This window comes from Lagopus muta, chromosome 3, assembly GCF_023343835.1.
Source record: "Lagopus muta isolate bLagMut1 chromosome 3, bLagMut1 primary, whole genome shotgun sequence".
Lineage (NCBI taxonomy): Eukaryota > Metazoa > Chordata > Aves > Galliformes > Phasianidae > Lagopus > Lagopus muta.
The window spans coordinates 83,657,717-83,680,664 of NC_064435.1; the positions used below are offsets into that span (position 1 = coordinate 83,657,717).

Sequence of the window (22,948 nt, forward strand, 5' to 3'; positions counted from 1 at the left end):
CTTTCCTACAGAATTAACATTGACTTCACCACAGCCAAGTATTTTTTTTATTGTAATGCATGCTGTTATAAGACAAAAGCAACACACAACCTGCAGCACTGCTATAAGCTTTCTCAGCAATGTGGAACTTGAAGTTAACATGCATCAGTCCAGGACTTCCTAATAATGTGTTAAAGATTAAAGTTTAAGCTACATGCATGAATATGCTGGTTGTATTTTATTTTCCTTACATTTAAAATAAGACAAAATGGGTTTCAAATATATTACTGATATGACTAATGGCAAATCAAGGGATTTTGCAACCCCAGGCAAATGAAAAGTTTGCCTCTTCTAGAATAAACTGACTCACAATCTAGTCAGGAAACAAGTTCCTGGACCTCCAGTGCTGTAGGCAACAGCCTGCTCTATTCCTCTGACAAAGCATGCTTTGGATATAACAGAAATATTACAGGAAGTACCATGCAGTCCAAAGAACAGCTCACCTATTTATGGGCTTAAAAAAAGACTCAGATTTCTAGCTTTGAGCATGTAAGCAAGGACTTTTCCATTCTTCATTCCTATGGAATTTAGCAAGAGTGAAGTAGCATAAAGAAAGCACACCACCTAAGTTATGCTTAAAACCACATAAATGGGACTCAAACAAAAGCATTTTGGGGAAGAGATCTTACAGTCTCACAGTGAAATCACTGTCCTTTTTTCCTTCTGAGTTCAAAGGGATGGATTACCACTCTCCCCAGCTCATTCAGTCTCAAGAGAATTTTGTTTTCACTTATGCACATATATATATATATGCATATATATATATATATATATATTTACCTTGAGAGTCCATTATCTTGCTTGCTTCATCCAGAAGCTTCATCATTTTACCATACAGGATTTGCTCCTCAATTTTCACAGGATCTTTCAAAACAAAAACAAACAACAGCAAAACAACAGTGAGACATCTAATGTTTCTTTGCTTCATTCAGCAGTATTTCAGATAACTTTATTTTAAAGTATAAAGATAAAGAAATACAAAAGAAACACATTATTTTTTGTAGTGTAGAGCTTCATAGCAGAGATGTCATTTTCTTCTGAGTTATGAAAGACATTTTAAAATGAAAAATATATAATTGCACATTTTTCAAAGGTGATCAACATTATATCTTAGTCTGTACTGAAACTAGCTAATTCTGCTAATAGACTTGCTGAACTGATTATATATATTCAAATTGCCAAGTGAATTCTATTTTACTCATAATAAAAATCAAAGCACCTCATTTCTTCTGTAATATGATTTTGGATCTTTATTAAAATTTTTACCTTGCTGTCCATAATACTAACACATTATCTAGCACGAGTAGATGTTACAATATACTATGAATTTTCATCTTGGGACAGGTTAATCATTCAAATTCCCAATAACATCTGCAGATTTTTAAACAGAGCAAGGGTCCTGGACATACATGTTCCTTTTTTCCTGGATGGAAAGAGAAGGAAATTGTATGTATCTCCTGTTAGAGTATGACCATCCTGGACCAGACTTCAATTCTGACCCATTTTTATTCTATCTATGTAGATACAAATACAGTTCTACTTATACAACATTTATTCTGCAAGGAAAAAAAGAAACTAGGAAGTATCCTCTTCATGAGTATGTGTGATAATGAATTGTTGAGATGTCTGTTGTCAAACTAAGGGATGGACAGATTCATAGACGTACAAATGACTGTGAAACTGACATTATGGCATTCACGTGTCACATTTCACTGGCTCTGAGTTGATTATACTAAAGATTTTAGGAGGATAACATAGAAAAATTAGCATTTTATAAATGACATTATTCCAGGAAAAGAAAGATATTACAGTCCCACTCAAATAATTAGGAATTTGGGGGCTTTAGTTACATTTTCGTGAAATTTTATTATGTTACTGAAGAGCTGTTATTGTTTTTCTGTCTGATTCCACAGTGGATTGTACAAAAGAAAGCAATTCAAAATTCACCTAAAATTGCAGTGTTTTGTCTTCAACATGCAGAGCAAAAAGGCTCTATGAAAAAAAAAATAAATAAATAAGTAAGCTAGAAAATGTAAGATAAAAGAATGGAATTCTCTTCTCCACAGTTTACTAGAGATGAAGAGGAGCAAAAAATTATTTATTTCTATAATGCTTGCATTCATGACATGCAGTTATGCATCACTGATCTCAAATAAATGCACCCACATCCAACCTGCCATCTATTGATGCTTGGTCAATAGAGCACTTCAACTGCTCTGAAAATGCCAACACAACTAACTTGAGGCCAGTACTGTCACTAGTAGGTCTGTAATAAGCAGGCCTTACCCTAGATTTGAGTGAGATTTTTGCCAGGGAAGAAAAAGGAAGAGCATCAAGGGTCAGCCATATATGTATCTCAAGTTTGGCAGGATACACTTTTGTCTGGACTTTCTTAAAGCTTTCTTCCAGATTAAAAAAAAAAAAAGAATAAAAAGATTACATGTGTACAGCAGTTCTTACATGGCCAAAAGAGTGTTTTTTCCCAACAAAAGCTGTACTACCTTGTATTCCTGGTGTCAGCACTCTACAGCACCGGCTTTTAGGCACATTCACAAGGATACAGAAATCTAATCCACTTTTCATTCTCTGGGTACAAAGCAGACCATGATTCATGAATCCTATTCATAAGATGAACCAAGGCAGCATCGACAAAAAAAATCTTTCACTTGACAACTCTGAGCCAAAAGCTGACTTCTAAAGATCACTGCTGTTCTACACAAAGGATAGGAAAATTACAGGTTTAGGTGCAATTTGCCCTCAATAAAACTAAAATCATCATCTTGTTTTCACCAGTACACAGAAATCCAAGTTACTGATGTGCACTACAGTGTGTTTTTTTTCTGTCACACGTGGTTGCCTGATAATTTAAATCTTGGTATCTACGCAAATAAAATTTTCCCACAAATCTCCAAAGTGACTCATTTTGAGACTCTGCAGTAGACAAATATTCATACCTACACAATTTATTTCCACATATGCCTATAATTGCGTGTCTAGAGAGCTTCTGCAGTAGAAATAAGCACAAGGTTTGACAAAACGAAGGATTGGGGAGGTAGAAACTTAGAAATCAGTCTCACATGCTATTAGGAGGTTTGGGCTTAACTACAGGAGCTGGGCCAAAGCATTCAGTTTGCAGCTGAGCACTTCATTACCATGATGATGTTCTTACCTAAGCCCACGCAAATTCAGGCAGGCCCGTTCCCACCCTTTTTTTATCTAAAAGTGAAGGAGAATTTCCTCTGTGCACAGGAAAAAAACCAATACCTACTGGTTAATCTCTCTCATACCTATGCATAACTTCTCCCAGCACTGCAATCACACCCTCCCACTCCTTGCTATCACCCACAGACAACAAAGCTGAATATCTTGGCTAAACTAGTAAAAAGAAAACCCAAAGAGGCCTCCTGTTATGCTGGGAACTCTGGACACTGGGGTTTCTCTTCTGTTAAGCAAACAGACGTTCAACTTATTAACAAAATTGTTGTCTAACAAAGGCTTTGGGTTGCAAAACCTGCAGCTTAGTATTCACTTGTAGACTAAGTATGTTAATTAAAGAGAATATGGTGTAGACAGTTTTCTTGGAGTGTTTATTATTATTGCTATGGTGGGAGAGTGAATACAGCACCGCCTCACTTTTACCTGTCCATTAACTCACTGTCCTTGATCAAAGACTATGCATACTGCCTATCATGTTCAGAGCAGGTAAGACTTATAAATTAAATTGTAAACCTCAATATTTAAATGGAACTGCATACGTGATCTTTGTCACCTCATTTTCATGAATGGAAAAGAATATTCTGACACCAAAATTACATACTTAATTCTGCCTCACCTTCTTCACTGACCTCCATCCCACACTGCCTTGGGTTTATTTCCTCATCCATCAGCAGGTCAAAGTAATTTCTGCTGTACTCATTTCCTGTGGAAAGCACACGAAGTAAGGGTCAGCGATTATTAGAAGCACATGAACCAAAATGTTAATTTTGAAATCGACACCAGCAAGCAAAGGGGCATTTTTTGCTACTTTATAAGCTTAATTTTTTTAACAAGTCTTCTAAGTCTACTAGTACTGCAATTATCATCTTGTGAAAGGTCAGAAAAGGTAATTCTGGAAACAAGTGCACTTTATGTTACTTTTACTTGAGAACTAATGAGAAAAATTCTCAAATTTAGATGATGGAATGATAAGAAAAAGATAAAAAAATTCAACATCTCCAACGTAAGCCAAATTATTCTTGAAACTCATTTTGCAAGTGAATTACCCATACTGCAGATGAATTTGTGTTTCACAGCTGACCCCTCCAATTTCAACAGTTTTAAATTTCACCACTGAGGTTTCAACGTCTGGTGCATCTTTAATACTGTAGTCAACCACAGAAGTGTTTAATTACAGAGGAGATACTAGAAAACTGCCTCATTAATCTGAACAGCAATAATGTTTAGTTGGGCTAGGTAGCTAATCCAAGGTTTTGATGGGGTAAAAACACTCATTTTAGCACTTTTCATTTCAACAGCTAGTTGTATCTGCTCTTTAGAAACTAATCAAGTTCACACACCAAAAAAAGTCATTTGTTAGACTTATCAAGGACCATCTCAGCATCTAGCTGCCTGGAGGAGCTCTCAGTACTGTCAACCAAAACAATTCTTTTTTACACAAGAGGGAAAGGGATGAGCTTTCTCTTAAAATATGTCTTTCCTTCAGGAAAATTGTTGCTCTATTAAAATCACCCTTACGTTCACTTTGTTTTCAAGAACAGTAAATTATGACTAAATAGAGAAAAAATGTAGAGTAATGAAGTCCATAACAAATTGTAAAATTCTTTGAACAGGGCTAATACGTAAGAGCTGAATGCATGAGGGTGTTAACTCATCCAACATATGCTACAGTAGTCTGCAGTATATTTGTTTTAGGATCAAAAATAATCCAAACAGCAACTCCTTCTCAGAGACTAAATGAAACTTTGATATGAAACTAGGTTTAATTTATATTTCTAGACCGGCACATTTTGACTGTCAGTCTCTGTTCCTTCAGTGTAGTAAGTACAAGAACTGAAAATTTGCTTTACCTTGAGGTCGCAATAAAGAAAAAATAAATGAGTTTCATTTTTGTTACTTTATCTGTCAACAACTACTAGACTGGTATGAATCTTGGCAGTATGTAATCAAAGTCTTATGTACTGCAATAACAGAGCCATTCTACCTTATTCACTGTAATTGTTTTTCTCTATCACAAAGCACCACGATGTTATATGAACACCCCTGCACATGTCAGTAAAATAATTCACCCATGTGCTGAAGAAGAAAATGACGATACATCTCTATTCAGTTACTTCATAGTCATAAATGTAAATGGCTGGAAAGTATGTGTTGCAAACATACAAGCAATAGTCAGATAGCATAGGGTTTCTGCACGGTCTTTATATCACAACAGATTCTACTGAATTTTAATGCACTATATTCTTTATCCCTTGGGTTTGGGACTAAGCTCTGAGGAGCAGACTTTTGCAGAACTCTTCACGACAGAATAATTGGCATTTAGGAGGAAGTGTCATGTTGTATTTGAGTCTACAAGGCATGGAAACTATTATTCAAAAAAGAGATACACAGACAAAACTATTAACAAAATTGGGTTTTGGTCCTCTTTGCAAAAAGCACAACCCTAACTATTTTCTGTGGAGCATGAGGCATTTCATTAAGAGCTTCAGATCAGCCAGGACAACACATAACTGCAGACACAAAGTCAAACAGAAATACAGAACAAGGCTTGATTTCTCCATAGCAATGTTCAGTCTTTAAAGTCCATATAGATGGAAAGACTGCTAAATGTCAGAATCGCTGACTTTAAAGAAAATGAGCTATTTTAAAGTACAGGACATAAGAAAACTTACAGAGAGGCTTTCTGAACAGAAGAAATCCCTGCAAACCTCGGATGCTCGCTCTAATCTCATTTTACTTTTTTGTTTTCCTTTCAGTTCAACATACACTGAGAATTGAACAACACAGCTCCAGGTAGTACCAGCAGCTCTGGAATCTGGGCTGGTCCTTGGTTTTGTTGGAGGCAGGGAAGGTTACTTTAGATTTAAAATATAAAATTATCAATTTTCGTCAACATAACTTACTGCCTAAGGCATTTTACTAATAACATTTTGTGAGCACGTGAATGGATTACTAATCATTTCACGTTTGCTTTTGGAAATATTTGAAAGTGTATAACATGTAAATTAACAGTCCACTAAGGAATTCACATTGCTCTGCTTCATGGTATAAACACGGTAAAGCAAACGTTAATACAGAGCTTGCTCGCAGGTATTTTAAACAGCAGCAGACAGCTTGGTGCTTTCAAAAAGCAACCTATTATGAATATCTGCTGCTGTGAAGAGCTAACTGACTTCAGAAACGTGTTCTATTTGCTTCGATCCAGAGAATTACTGAGACCCAACAACTGAGTTTGAAACTCTATTCATTCCCTTCAAAATTGTGCTACTTCATGTGGAAAACACAATGGATAATTCAGAATATCAGAACTGAAGAGCAAAAACAAGAATTATCTATATGTTTGAATAAAAATGGAAGGAAGGGTGTTGGCACAATAGTGACCAGGTGGGAATTTGTATAGTTTAATTAAATCAAGAGGAGTTGCTAATAAAATTAGCATAATCCTTGAACGCAGCCCATGGGACTCCATGCACATTACTAGGACTGGATGAAACTCTAAGATGGCTTTTAAGTTAAGATGTCTGTAGCCAATTATACAGTTCATGTCCTGAGAATACCACAGAAATGGTGTAAGTAAGGGGCATTTCTGCAAGATCTACTCCACAAAGAAATCAGACAGCCCATACCAATATCATGTCATGGGTACAGCAAGAATTTGTGATGACAGGCAATTATTGCATTGTCCCCTATATTTTACTACTGATTTAAGTTTTGAGTTTAATGAAAGTTAAATAACAAAACTTCACTGGATGGGTTGAGCTTCTCTTGACCAGTGTAAAATTGAAGGAATTACTAATAACCAAGTGGCTGATTACTAGCTGCTTGAATAGGCATTCATTTGTGCTTTTTTTTTTTTTTTTTTTTGAAATGATGCTTGGAGACAAATGCAATAATTGCTGAATAAGCAAATTTTCTGTTATGAAATGGGATACACAGATCATGGTCTGAGCCAACTTCCCTTAGTAAGTAGGAGCCCTCCCATTTTAGGTAGCAGCATGGTCAGCAGGTATCCCTAACAATGACTTAGTAATACATTGCTGGAGTTCCTTATAAGGCAACTCGTGAAAGACTTCTGAATAAGCCAGAGGAAAGACTGATTTTAGTCTGAGATGGCATTTTACCTAAAATGCTGTTGAAGCATTGCAGATATGGCTCTCTGGGCTGCCCACTGTAAGATTCTGGTTTTTTTTCCTGGTTTCTTTATAATGACATGCAACCACGTGAACCAAAGCAGCATCCCAGAGCCAAACCTGAATATCCTCTAAGAGAGGTGCCTATCTCAATTTGGCTTGGGACTGGGAGGGGAAGAGATTTTAGGTGAGATTTTTAAAAATTACTTAAAACAGGAAAATAATTTAGGAAAGGTAGAAACTTTCAGAACAAATGCTTTAAGTTTTTATTCCAAAATTGTGTTGCTAGATATATACACATCTAATGAAAATGTTAGAAAGAAAGTTTTCATTCTAAATAAGACAGTGATTTGGTATATAATCCACAAATTAACAGTAATTTCCTGTTCTTGTTTTGCCAGAAATTAGTAGAAAATTATTACAAGTTAACCTGAAATTATATTTTAATTTGGATTTTTGGATATGGTTACTGAAGCACAGTACCAGTTACATCTGCCTCCAATTGTGGCCATTACAAATGCCTTCACTGTAATATATATAAGCTGATCTACATTACATATAAAAGCTAAATGCCTTAAGTAAGATAAATTACTATTATTTTGGATTTAGATCTAAAATTGTTACCTATAGGTGTAGACAAATATTATTTATATGTTCGAGATACAGACGTAGAATAGGATTGCTGGAAGCATGAAGTCATTTCAGACTATCACCAAATATATCAGGGAGTGGGCTGTTTTACACATGGAACTTCAAATTTTAGTAAGACTAGGAAGAATTCAATGAAAAAATAGGCTTCGATGGTATCTTCAAACTTAGAGCCATGCAGCAAGAGCTGGTAGAGCAGATTTTATCTTGAAAACACAGCTTGTTAAATATTATCATCAACAAGTTTCTTTTTGATTTTTAAAGTTTAAAGGTATCGTATGTCATTTTCCTTATCCTCAGCGGAGACCATAGGTAATGAGCAAACCACATAGCTGTGTCTGATGTTTATATTGCAAGTCTTGAATAAACTCACTTGTCAGCTTTGACAAGATGCTGGTGAAGGGGCCACTCGTGCCTGAGCAGCATGGTGCATGCTGTGCCTAGCCCACACTCTTTGCACCCACTTTCCTTTCCCCGAATCCACTCCTGGAAGACTCACCATGTTTATCGCTGTGCAGATGTACAGCATGGGATTCCTTTTCCTACAGGCAACCGAGGGCCCTGTGCTAAGGAAAACCAGTGTGAGACCTGCTGCTTTCCTGGGGAAACGCTGCTGACTGAAGACTTGAAGAAAGATTTACTGTTGTTGCAGTTCATTTAGGAACGCTGTTAGACAACATGACATAGGTCAGTGGGGAAAATGGACACTGAGTGCTACCAGGCTGGTGTGTTCAGCTGATCCTGTGCAATGCAGTCGCATCAAAGGAACTTTCTGAAACAGTGAGAAGCTCAGAGTTTCAACAGCACTACTATGAAGCGAACAATTCCCAAGTGCTATAAATTAGCCTTAAAAACATATATCCAGTTACCTTCTTAAAGGGTATTTCCCAATTATAAAAAGCATCCGTTCTTCACAGCTCTTCCCATACCTTTCACAGACTCAATTTTAGCACATTACTTAGATGAGTGGCACGGTATCCCTGTTGTCAAAATTGCATGCAATGGAACACGTTTTGCACACTACATTACACCTTGTGCTGTTCTGCTGATTTCAATTGGATTACACATTGTGTAATTCAACGCAAAATTACTTCCAATGACAACCCTTTTTATTCCTATGCATACATGGTGATCCATCATGCCCTGCATACTGGGTTTGGCATTTCCATTTCGAGTCCCTGTTGAAATCAGAAAGCATGGAACCACAGACACACAACTTGAGTTATTACATATAAACTTTCTTGTTGCTTACGATAAAAAAGATACAGTTTTGATTCACATGTCTAGCTCCATACTTTATGCAAATCTTTATGTCCAATGCAAATGCCAATGTCACAGGCCCCATTTTCTTCGCAGGCAACATAAACATGAATTCCCAGCAGTTGCCTGCTTTTTTTTCATCCATGCTTACTGTCTCTCCAGTGGGTATCTAACAACTCCTTAGAATGAAACTAGACTGTTCAAAAATCCTCAGTTCTCTCTTAACAGACTGGTGTTACTGATGCTCTTGCTGGTATTTTTATTATCAAGTTGCTATCCCAGGTGGCTCCTTCCCAAAACCCTTTTTGTCTGCACACTGCAGATCAAAGCTTTTGTTCACTTACATGCTTGAGCAGAAAAAGGCCTATTTTGTCCTGCCACAGCTGAACTACCTTCAGTAGTAACTCATCTCTTAGCAAAGGCTAAGGGCTTTACTTTGGCTTTTGATGAGGGGCAGAATTGCTCTATTTCACAGTGGGATGCTCCTCACAGGATGCAGGCAGCACCATGTTAGATACGTCCAGCCCAAGTCTGCAGTTAGGAGGTGGTGCAGCAGGAGACTACATAGAGATGCTAATTTGCTGCCAGAAGCAGTATAGCCATGTTAATACCATACCATACCATACCATACCATACCATACCATACCATACCATACCATACCATACCATACCATACCATACCTATGCTAATGAAAATAGATTTGGTCTTCAATTGAAGCTTTTTTTCCCTCTTTTTTCTTTTTAAACATTGTTAATCTCTGTGGGCAAATTTATTGGAGCATGATATGAGACGTTAACAGAGCCTATTGCAGATGAAGTGGTAGAATTAATTAGGGCTTTTGATTTTAGGAGATAATCTAGTTCTGAAAAAGGATTTGTGTATTGGGGATGATAGAAAAAAAAAATGAGCACTCTTCATCATCTGGAGACAATTCAACCTGAAACATCAACATTTAGGGTCAGACTGCCTCTAGCCTTTGTACTACTGTGAATGATACAGGAGAAGACAATTAGCCTTCCTTTCATCTTTCATGCAAAAGCCACAGACTATCACAGCCTCTGAAGAGGCCGGGTGCAAGGTGGATCATGTAATGGTAGGATGCTTGGATAGCCCTGTGCCTGGATTCTGCAGCTTGCATGCGTAACTGGCATCCCAGAAAGAACACAGACTAATTTGTTCTGACATACATTCCCTCTGCATGCCTGGGCTAGAAATTTCACCTATCTTGTAGAAATGTGAACAGTGCCATCCCACAGAGCTCTTCTCAGGATTAGCTGGACCAGAGCCTTATAGTTCTGTGGCTGTGGTGAGCACCAAGCAGTACAAACAGCTATAAGCCACTAGCAAATTAACTATTCACAATAGCTGAGGATCTGACTGCTGGAAAAGATTAATGTTTGCTTTGCAGGCCTATGATAAAACACTAAATACATAGCCCTTTGTTAAGGGATTTCTTGTGACATACATCATTCATCCAAGGTTGAGTAACTGCCTTCGTGTTCTGCCTTCAGCCAAAGAGGGCAGGCAGTTTCCTGGCGGTTTGGTGCTTCCGCCAAGGCAGTTTGCTAGGCACAGACTTCACCAAGCCCACCTGAACACTTGGGAACTCTCCCTAGTGTTTTGGATTTAAATACCTCTGGAAAAAAGAAAAATGGCAATGGGAGCTCACCCTGATTTCAAGCACACCTGAAATGTCCATCCTTTACTCCAGTTATGGGTAATGTGATCCTGAGTATTTTTCTATTGTCTGTTTATCGACTATCTGACCTCCCACTGGGATGACTAATGCGAAAATTTCTGGCAAATCGAATATTTGCTGAGGTGAAGAAAGGAGGAAGGAGCTGGTTGGATGTAGTCACAAGTAAACTGAGAATTTTCAGGAACAAATAAATTGCAAAAATTGCCAGATGACCTTAATTTCATGAGAAATATGGGAAAGAAACAAACATGATGGTTAGGAGCGATCAGCAAAAGGTCAGTGTATCATGAAGAGAAAATAGGGTAGAACCCACTGTAACCATTTAGGTGCCTGATAATTGGTAAATCTGAGTAAACAGCCAGTTCCCTTGGGTCACTATAACATTTAACAGCAACACCAGGTCACCATCCTATAAGAGCAGTAATGGAAGCAGACAGCAGAAAGTTACACAAAAGCTTATTCCTGAATAATTGTCTACTGTTGATGATAACATTGGGAATATGGTCCATCACTGAAAATATGACAGTGTAAGGAATAAAATGGCCTGACAAATGGAAAAAATGGAGTATCAGAGTCATGAGAGCATAGAATCATAGAATATCCTGAGCTGGAAGGGACCCACGAGGATCATCGAGTGCAACTCCTGGCTCTACACAGAACTAAATCCTCTCTGAAAAAATACTTGAACTTTTTAAACTGGAAATATTTCATCAGCTATTCAAGGCAAAACTCAGTTCACACACTCATTTTCAGGTGATGTACTGTTATCTGAGGAAAGGGAATGGAAAAGTCAATATAGCTCTATCATACCTGCGAATTAAGGTGGTTAGGGGCCAGCTGAAAGCAAGCTGCAATGTGATGGGCTTCTGCACAGGCAATTTTGTCCCTAAATAATCTGTATTTTGCACAGTGTGTCAAATTTCAGGAACAGACTTTGAGGCTGTCTTGAACACAAAGCTGACTATATACACTCCTTTCAGTATTCTCAGCGCAGAGGTGTGTGAGAAGGCATCTCAAAAGTAGTAGGTGGAGGTTTTTCTAGAGAATACTTCCCTCCAGCAGTCACAGAAGGAGGAACAGGCTGTGACACTACTGTAGGATGGAGGAAACGCTAGCACTCCTGTAGCTACTGTTTGCTGCCATTGAGGACACAGGTGACAGGTGGAAAGACAGTGGAAAGGCAATGCCATCTCAGCACCATGCCTCCAAGGGCATAGCATTAAATCCAGCCTGATATTTACACAGTGTTCTAAACCTGTAATCTGCTAAACACTGCAATTAAATAATTGTGCTTAAGGTTATAACTGCTTTTAGGTTGTGTAGTTTAACACCAAGAATTAGAGTTGACCAATGCTACTCCCTGTCAAGTAACCTAGATTCAGCCTGGGGTCTGAGAGCCAGAAGAGAATCTCGTGGTCATGGACAGGACCATGAAATACTACCATTCACTATGATCATGCCATACCATGCTTTTCTATGTAGCTGGCTTTTTCCATTTCCTCTTTAATGAAGTATTATTACACTTGGGGGTGGAGAAAATTAGCTCAGGAGGTACCAGAAGGTGTAGTTCAATTTTTCCCAGGTTTCTGGTCAGGCTTGAAGCTGTTGTTTTGTTAGCATTCCACAATAAGTTTGAACTGGCCCCTGTGACTGCCAAACAAGTCCTGACAGAAGTTAGACTAAGAATAATTTAATGCAAGGTTGGACCAGGTAATCTCTAAAGGCCTCTTCCAATCTAGATATATTTTTTTTTATGATGGCATAAATGGATGATTTTTATTTTTTTTTAACAGCTGCATGAATTAGAGGCAGAGCTATGTGAATAACTGGTCATCTGGTTAAATGGATGGGCAAAAGATTGCAAAGGAGAGTGAGTTTGGGGAAACAAAATATTTAATTCTCAGTAAGCCTTCGTCTCCCATTCAAAGCACTTTGTCAATCAAACTGTTTCATTCCAGGCAAAATTCGTTTCTGTTCCGTGTTTAAAAAAAAAAAAAAAAGGAGTTTGGTGTTATATTTTGTCTGGTTTGGTTGTTGTTGGCTTTTGTTGTTTTTTTTTTGAATGATACTGTGAATGAAGAATTCACCATAATGGGTTTAAAAACACATTTTAGTCTGTAAAAGTGTTCTTTTCTTGAAGAGACTATTCATGAATTTCTGAAGCAGCGACTGAAAGTATGGACAGACTCCAGTGAGCCCAACTTCATTTTTACCAAATAGACTATTTCATTAAAAAACAATCAATTCCTTTGTCTGCTTAATCACTGTTCTGACAGGCTGCAGAGAGAATTCCTGCTCCATGTGGCACTATGCAGTCACGTGAAAGCTAAATGGAAAGCCAGACCTAATTGTGAGAGAGGCTATCAGGAGCCATGGGCTCTCTGGGCCTGTGAGGATAAAACATTAACACAACAAGGTCCAGGGTTTTAAAAGCAAATACCTGGAGTTTGGCTCAACAGCCTGTACTTACTTATTTAAATAAGTCTGTGAGTACTCAAGGGTGCTCACCAAGTGGCATCGCAGCCTGGGAGTTTGATAGGAAGCACTGGGTGAGCTGGATACCTTAATGTCGTATTGTTTACTTTGGTACCTTGGGAGATTTTGGGCTTTGTATGTACATTCACATATTCATGGTTGATTACAGTCCACTTGAAGATAAGGATACTGCACATTCCAATACAATGATATTTTCGGTACATATTTATGGAAGATTTTTAGTCTGACTTCAGAAATGATCGCTTTCACTTTAGAACTTAGTCCAAGATTTTCCTCATATAACTTATCAGATGTCTCTACATTCTTTTTCTCACCTTTTTCCTCACTGTATCTTCTCACCAACCCAGGTTGGTTGGAGCCCTGGCAGCCTGATCTGGTGGGCAACAATCCTGCCCATGGCAGAGGGTTGGAATGGGATAGGCTTAAAGTCCCCTTCCAATCCAAGCCATTCTTTAATCGCATGATATTACTAAGTAAAAACAACTATTAGTCATAACATTCAGTGGTAATAATAATTCAAAATGGAGTAATTAAGCAATAGGTTAAAAGATACCAAACCTCTGCAATACAAAAAACTGATGGCACCAAAGATCCTAATAGTTTGCATTACCCTAAATAATGAACGTTGCTTCATGAGACAGGATCTTTTTTGGGTGCCACACCACAGCTGAGCTTAAAAACCAGGTTGTGCAGGATCGCTTCCCTGGAAAAGCAGAGCAAACAGGAGTCTCTGCTCTAAATATCTGAGCAGAAGTGGCTGAAAAAATATAATAAAGCAGAGGCAAGATGCTGATTGACTGAGGGCATATGGGAGATCTGAGGACAACAATCAATCACTGATCTGTAAGCTGTTTAAAGCTACTCAATGCTCGGGAGCCAGCAAGGGAACAGCATCTGTCTGCTACAGTGCCTCCAAGATCCAACCTGGTACAAATTAAGGGGACTCACCATAAGAAGAGCTGGCTCCCCGCACTCCCATCTGCTCGGGGGGGAGCACCATGCAACCTGCATCCACAGTAAGGGGAGCCAGTCGAACACAAAAAAGGAGCACAGATCCCCAAACCTGCAATCACCCAATGTTTTCAGAGGCGTTTGGGGCTTTGGGGGTGGATGTTGGGATGCATCAGGATGGGAACACCCGGCGGAATGTGCAGGTTCGATGAGGAGCGCAACTGCTGTCACTCCGTTTGAGGGTAATCCGGTTTGATGCCTCACCTCTTGGTTCAGCATGGGCTTGCAGCCTGAGTTTTTGTTGGTGAGCTGCAAGGGTGCTATGCAGCTTGTCATGTCTAATAACGTCCTCCTCTGAAGTCTGATATGCTGAAAGATCTGCGCTGCTGATGTTAAAAGCTGGATTTTCAATGCCTTCTGTTGCTGTTCTCTCTTCCTTTACTACAGAAAACAAGGAGGTCAGAAGAGCACATTACAGCAAAGTGTATTTCAATGACAAGCAGAAAATTCCTTCTAGTAATTCCTTTGCTGAAAGACTCAAGTGTATCGTCCTCAAATGTCGCCAAAACAGAATTAGGTTAAAATTAACTCAGGAAAAAAAAAAAAAAAAAAAAAAAAAAAAAAGAATAAATGATTAAAATAATTACAAATTGCACCCTGACAAGCAAGAGCAAAATTTCGCCCACAGCCATTTGTCTGTAATTAGTTAATTAATCCTTACACAAATTATGAGCAATAACTCATCAAGCAAGGCTCACCCATCAGAAATTCAGCCGACTTGGATTTCTTCTGCTTAGTTTGCTTCAGAGCCTTCTGCTGGAACTTCTGGAGGGAAATTGTTAAATGAATAAATTAGCTAAAGAACGAAGATCATCCTTTATGATCCACAACTAACACAGTATTTTAAATATGGGATGGCATTGAAATGTCATTTAATTTACATCTCTGCTAAAGGGGTCAAACACTAATTGAACAACAGCAGTGGAAGAATTAAATAAAATAGGAGAAGAAAAGTTAAAACAAATGCCAAATGAAGGTCACATTAAAATACTGTGATTTTTTTTTTTTGTTAGTCTTTTTTTTTTTTAACCAATTTTAATTAATGCAAAGGAGCCTCAACAAATAAAGAATAAGACTGCTTTATTTCACTTGCAGAACAGCAGTGCTTCATTTAGAAAAGTTTGGTCATTCATGTTATCCACAGACAGGCTTCCCTGACACCCCCCCTTCTGCATTTCCTAAGTCCACTTACATAACCAGTGTAGCTGTTCATCACAGGGCAGCTGGAAATGAACGAGCTCCACACTTTCATATGAGACAATGAAATGGACACAATCCCAAATAATTTACATTGAGAGGTTACAAAAGAGAGATCACGGTCCAGGGGAGAGGAGTCATTGCAACAATGAAAAATTAATTTAATACTAGGTATGCGCCAACAGCAGCTACGGTGAAAACAAGATAATGATAGTTATTGGAGGAACCGGGTCATGACAAGCTCCAAATTAATTCCTATGGGGATGCAAGGTCCAGAGTAAACATGGCCATATTGGTACCAACAGGAAGGTCCAAGTGCTGAAGTCTACATTGGTACAAAACCTTGTGCAACACTAGCAAAACTTCACATGAGCTCATGCCTAGCTACAGACCCCAGTAATGGACACTAAGAATCAAAGCAGGCAAAGATTATCTAAAACAAAGAACATCTGGGAGTATTAATCAAAGCCAAAATCAAAGCAAGAGAACAGCTCACACCTATTTTCAAATCTCGCATGGCAGTTCCTGAAATGAGCACAATTTTTTTAAGCCAGTTGCTTAATTGTCCAGTGACAAAGACCACTCCTGGCAACATAGCTCCTGGAAACTGTCAATACGAAAGGATTAATTACAAGAATAATTGAAAAATTGCAATTTTTAGAGCATCCATCTTTCCCATTTGATTGTGGGTGCCAATTTCCAGTAAAAAGCAATGCTTGCAGCACACAATCAATAAATCTGTCAAAAACAATAGAACCATAGTACTGACAGATTAATATAGATATTAATAACTTAATATATATGTATATATGCATACATGTGTAAATGTTAGTCTGATAACAGTAGAATTCCTCTAAATCAAGATGACTACTGTCCTACAAAAATGTAAACATGCAAAAATGAACTAGATGCATTCTGGAAGCTACAGTAAGTACCAAAGCAACAGAATTAATTCTTACAAGCTGTATGCAGCACAAATGAAGTTAATGATAATTTTGACAAGAATTCAATAGGTTCAGAAAGTCACCATACTGCTTTCAATGTTTTTTCCCCAACTGAAAAATCTTTCTAAAATACACGTTGGCTTAGTGAGCACCTTTAGAATTCTATAACTCTTTCAACATTAATGTACTGATGCATTACTTACATTCCTAATATTTTAATTCGGTTAGTTTTAAAGATGCCAGCAGCATTTATAAAAATGTTGTATCTTAATTGTTCTTAATAAATTGTATATAATTACCAAAGCTTTAAACCTTATGTTAACAGCAAAAAAAATAACACCCAGACAAAAATTCCGGGACAAATTTTTAAACTGGTATACATCAGGATACATCTGCAACTTTGACAGAATTTAGATAATCCGCACTACTTTCTATCTATACATGTATTCCTTCTGCATGTCAGATTTCCCTGCAAAACCAATTGCAGGCTGTATTTGTCACAGTCAGCTTCGAATTGCTATATTCTGTAAAACACACAACACTTCCCTCACAATGAGAGGGAGGTGGGGGGATGGGAAGAAGAAAGTATTCCTCTTCCTCCAGACCTACCAAATACACACTGTGGGATTTTATTGCTGTTATTTGGCTTCTTTATATTCACTACAGTTAGCACCAATTACTGTTTTTCAGAGATACAGCCATGTATGTTCTTCTGCACTTCATTCACGCAATCACAGATGAATATTTTTTAAGTGTTGATGCAGCATGCTTGTGACTCCTATGTACAAAGAGCTTTGAGAGAAACGATGCCCTTGTCCCTTGATCAGGCTTTGAAAAGGCGTTTTCATTGAGTTCCTATTTTTTGAATGAAAGCAACACCTGATTTTCTACAGCAGGGTGAAATCCTTCCAGGGATTCTTCTTCAAGTAACTAAATAACAGAGCAGGTTGGTGGCCTTTGTGTAATCAACACATGTTCTTGTCACTTTGTGCTTCAGAGGAAATTAAGAGAGTTCTCCTTTCATATCTATTTCCACCTGATTCTTCCATCCTTCTTGTTTACATATGGGCACCCCTAAGTATCGTAAATTACATCCTTTTATTTTTTTTATTTCCTTCCCCAACACCCCCCCCTTAAGATACTTTGTCTTCTTATCAGATAATAGGCACAAAATTACTCAGTGGCATTCTATATTCATTTTATCATTAGTCACTACTCGTTAACTTATGTATTTATGCAAATTCATGTCTAAAGGAATTGTCCTTTAATCATTTCACGGATCTACAAAACTTAGATTTTCAACAGCAAACAGAAGAAAGCCCTCTCAGTGACAACTTGCAGGCAACATCCAGTTGTGTGACCATATCCAGAAGAATGCACGTGTATGCATTTCTGCCCAGAAACCATCTTCTAGCTGTAGAACAGGGTCCAAAGATGAGTTCAAAGTCATTCCTGTTATTTTTTATTAAAAATGTATATTAGTTTTTTTAACTCGAGTGTCATGCGTTGTGACAAAGGCAAGGGGACACGGAAGTAGCTGAGCACAACACAGAGTAATCAGCATATAATTCAAAGCGACCTGAACCTTTGCATGCCTTTTTGCAGTCACCACCGCGTGCACCGTTGGCATTAAGGCCTGCAGTCTGCTTAACAACACCAATTTAAACAAAAGAAAAACAGGAGTATCCAAAACTGGGGAGCCCAGGTCTGTGCAAGAGTAGTGAGCACCGCAACAGCAGCAAGGGGGAAAAAAAAAAAGAGAGAAAAAAAAAAGAAAAAAAAACCCCTCATTTATAACCAGTGACAACTAAAACCTATGAAGTTTTTAAAAGAATGTGATTGTTGTCAAAAGGAATTGGGTACAACAATGCTGCGTTCAGCTCTGGTTCCACTCAAAGCCGTGGCTGAGGGGCTCTGGGAAAGCTGCTGGAAGGCTGGTGGGCACAGACCAGCAAGAAAGTGAATTTTGCATACTGTACGGATCATCGCTCAGTTCAGGGCAGTCATATTGAATCTGTGATCAACCAATTGTGCTTCATGAAACCGTCAGCCCTCATTTATGTCTAGCTGTTTTCTTCTGTCCTGCTGTAAACAAGCTCTGCTCTGAGCTGTCTCCCTACCCTTATCTGCTTACGAAGATCACACAGACAGACCTCATCAGCAGCCTTAGAGTTAAAGTTAAAGTTACTGCTTCCAGACAGCAGTCCCTATGCAAGCTGGAAGTCAAAAAGAAGAGCAACTTTGGAATGACAGAGTTTTAGTTCCTTTTAGGAAATGCATACCTTAGATTCATACACATACTGGCATGTTATGTCTCTTTCATGAAATTAAATTAGGTGTTCTTAATATGAACAACTGTTTCTAACATCAGCAAACTAGCTCAGCAGATTCATCCATGGTTTTGTTCTTGTTGTTTTTTGTTGTGGGTTGCTGTTTTTTTTTTCCTTTGGGGCCTTGTTTGAACACAGCCAACAAAGAAGTAGCTGGAAATATTGTCAATCTGGTAGGGCTCCAGGAACCTAATAATGCCTGAAATGCTCTAAGGAGTGTAATGACAGTAAGCAGGAACAGGTATGTTGGCTTCTGTTCTTATTCACTTCAGTGAGAGCATTAGCCTTTAAAATAACGCAGAGCAGTTTTCAAAGAATAATGTGCCTGCATAAAAAGGGATGGAGCCTTCCTAAAAACGTATTCCTCTGCAAGCACACAAACCCGTGAGTTGGTATTTACAGCATTTAATTCTTTAAACCAGCTGGCAAGTCCCTGTTAAGGCTTTCCTTTATGCAGCTGGAGCTGGAACCTTCTCCCTCCTCCCAGCCCATTACTTTTGTCTATTTAAGGGATGGCAGCCAAAGAGAAACAGCTTGTAATTTGCACCTGTCTGCTTTAAGCACTCCACATTAGATTTTGCAGAGAGCAAACTCTTCATTGCTAATGAGGATGACACTTGGTAGGGTCAAACATATTTTTTAGCTGACTCCGCAGCAATTAAAAAACGAAATAAATAAATACCCGCTTCGTTTCAGTCCATGCTAGCTGGAAAACGAGACTGGAGGGAAAAGCCTGCTGAAGAAAAGCAGCTTGGTGTGGAGCTGGAAGATGTAACCTTCCGTGTCTGGTCCAATATAATGCTGAGCACAGCTAGGCATGACAGGTCCTGAGTTTGTACATCCTGGGCTGCCTTTTGAGGACCCACAGCATGCTCAGGTACCCAAAGGTTCAGCTCTATGAGAAAAGTGTTCTCAAAGAATTGCAACATTGAAGCCTGTGCTTTGCTCCTGTTCCAGAGGTGCGCAAGCATTGCTGTGCAGAGATGCACTAGCTGGACTGTGAAGGTGGGAAGGTATAAATGAAGCAAATAACCCACATGTGATCTTACAGTCTTACATAAAAACTACTTCAGCATGCTTGCTTCTTGCTAGAAAACCAAGCCCTGTGTTCCCAGTCAGCTGTGCTATCAGTTACCACTACACTGGAAGAAATAACAATTACATTGGCACGTGAGCTTAGCTATTAAGAAGCAGTAATTTCCCTGGTTAGTCTTAAAATAGAAAAGCCCTCCAAAACTCAGTCTATGGAGCTGACGAAAAGAACAAAAAAAAAGGATGAAAATAAAACAAAGTAAAACATACAATTTATTAAAGAAAACACTGGTGGTGCATTTTGATTTCATAAATTGTCCCCACTTGTACTTCCTGTTTAAACAATAACTAACACGATGATGGGTTAAATGAAGTTGAGATTGTCACAAACATTGCCTCACTAGTAATTAATGTAGTTTAATATGGTTGTTGGCACACATCTCACATGACAGATAATGTTCCAACATGTCACTGATAGGACCTTTCAGCACAGCTTTAGGAGATCTACCAGGCATTGCCGAGGTTGGTTAGGTCAAAGGGTTGAACCATGTGTAATTCAGAACAGAGGAGGTCCCACGGTCACTCCACAAAAACAATTACACTACTTATTTCACTCCATCCCCGGCCCGAAATTCACAAGCCTCACAGTTTCAGTGCAGTCAATCTCGCTCTGCCCTGGGGCTACGAGCCACATGAAAATATGTGGTGCTGTGTTTATAAATCTAATCAAAAATAGAAACAGTAGACAAGCACAATGAGGTCCTACTATGGATCATGGGAATTCTCTAAATTCTGAAGGCACTTTTGTTTAACTTCTGTGGGCCTTCTCCTACCATTACATTGTCTGGTACTCTCGTTAATCATCCCCTTGACTTGTCAATGATATAAAGGAGCCTACGTGTCTGCTGACTTCCCTCCCATCACACTACAAATAATATTATGAAATTGCAATGTTAGGAATAGCCCTTTCAATTTTCCTTTTTTTTTTTTTCTTTTTAAGTGGTTTTTTTTTTTTTTTTTCCTTAACTTACCTCTTTCTCCATGCCAGCCTGCCCTTTCTTAGATCTGCGGCTAAAAACACTTCCTCCTGCAATGAAATAGAGAGACATCCTCTGAATTTTCAGCCCACAGACCATCATTAATACACGTAGGTTTAAACACACAGAATTACAGAGCATCAGTCTAGAAATCTGCTGGGATGGGACTTCTGCTGCTGCAAAAGAGCAAAGTGAGGAAGCAACGCTTCACTTCTTCAAAAACTCTACATCAGATCACGTTAAGAAATGAAGGGTGCTCTGAAAATAATGCCTCCTATTTTATTACGTTGGCACCCACTAACATTCATTGATGCTTGCTGAACATTTATGGAGCCCAAATAGTGCAAGTAAGCACAGTGAGGTGGTGGATTTTTTTCTGAGCAGAATTAACCAACCAGAAGTAGGTAATTCCTACCCATGGACAGTAAGCACCAAGTAACGTGAAGTTTGTTGTGGAACATAGCTAACGTGAAAACTGCAGTGCCAAACCTACCAGACTAAGGATGCTTCTGTGATCCTGCATCTGGGTGGGTCTCACCTGTGCCTCCCTCCTTGCAATGGGATTTCAATTAGAAGCACGGAAATTATTCTCCACACAGAGGTTAAAACCATTATGCAATCCCACCATAATTTTACAAGTTATATATCTCATCAACAAAAAAATTCTCAATTTTACATTAGCTGCTTTTGTCTCTATGTGGGAAAAAAATTATTCCTTCTGAAGGGCCAGATGAGTTGCCCCTGTGCTCACTGCAATCAATGGCAAAACTCTGTCTGACACCCTGGTCACAGGATTTGAACCGCAATGAATAGCAAGCTTCTTTCTCTGCCAGCTTTTCCCTTATGCTTTTATACAAACACATATTCAGATTATTTTGCAGAGCCTGAAAATAAAACAAGACTTTGAACAATTAAAAATATCCCTTCAGAGTCCCTCAGAAGATTCAATTGACCTTCTGGGTCAGGGGATGCCCTGTACAAAGTACATGTTTGGCCCAACTTGAGGAAACTCTCTCTCCTGAGGGCACCACGCAAAGAAGAGCCTAATTCTAAGCATGCGCTTAGGTTTCATTGAAATCAACACAATGGACAGTGAACAGGGACACAAATTCTTCACAGAAAAAGGCTGCATTGTCACTTCGGTTACTCAGTAATGAATGAAGGGCTGAGCTCTGCCCAGGACTCGCTAATGCTGAGAGTCTGCTGACCTTTGCCATCGCCCCTGGATTTTGGTGCCCTGCTCAGGTTGCCAAGACCATGCATGGGGTTGAGATGCCAGCGCGGTGATGCTGAAATAACCCCCCCACAGTAATCATATAAGGTAGGCTACAATCACATTTACCCAACCCAATCACACATCCTCTGGGTGCCATGGATAACTTTCTTTTTAGTCCGGTGGTATGGCACAGAATTCATTCAAGTTGGATATTATAAAACATTTCTACTCACAAAGAGCAGTGAGGCAGTGGCACAGGGGGTTGGTGGAGTCCCTGGAGGTGATCAAGAACCATGTGGATGTGGCACTGAAAAACACGGTTAGTGGGCACAGTGAGGATGTGTTGGCAGTTGGACTAGGTGATCTTAGTGCTCTTCTCCAACCTTAAGAATTCTCTGATTATATATTATGGTTCAATTAGGAGAAGGAAAAAAAAAAGAAAAAAGAAAAAAAGAAAAAGACAAACCAAAGGCAATAAAATCTTCAAATGACTCCTCTCCTTTAAAGGGTAGAATCAAAAGAAGCAGCCAGTAGAAAGAACCGATAGATATAAGCTGTAAATTCAATATTTTCATCCGTGGTCAACATCTGCTCTTTGAAGAGGAGCCAAAGGTAAAGCAATTTTCAAAGCCACAAGAGACCATCAAATCCCTTGGATGCAGTATCATGGCACCAAGAACCTCAGCACTGCC

The 22,948-nt window shown here is 38.8% G+C and overlaps 1 protein-coding gene across 1 annotated transcript in view; it reads right to left on the reverse strand.

Annotated features, from left to right (window-relative positions):
* Positions 1–22,948, reverse strand: part of LOC125691343 (uncharacterized) — a 211,664-nt gene that overhangs the window by 134,289 nt on the left and 54,427 nt on the right. Inside the window, exons 3-8 of the mRNA XM_048940609.1 lie at positions 22,490–22,563; positions 21,035–21,090; positions 15,199–15,265; positions 14,705–14,881; positions 3,872–3,958; positions 820–903 (exon numbers count right to left, since the gene is read on the reverse strand). Of these exons, the coding sequence (XP_048796566.1) occupies positions 820–903; positions 3,872–3,958; positions 14,705–14,881; positions 15,199–15,265; positions 21,035–21,046 (427 nt within the window). The 5' untranslated portion in view covers positions 21,047–21,090; positions 22,490–22,563. The remainder of the gene's footprint in view (positions 1–819; positions 904–3,871; positions 3,959–14,704; positions 14,882–15,198; positions 15,266–21,034; positions 21,091–22,489; positions 22,564–22,948) is intronic.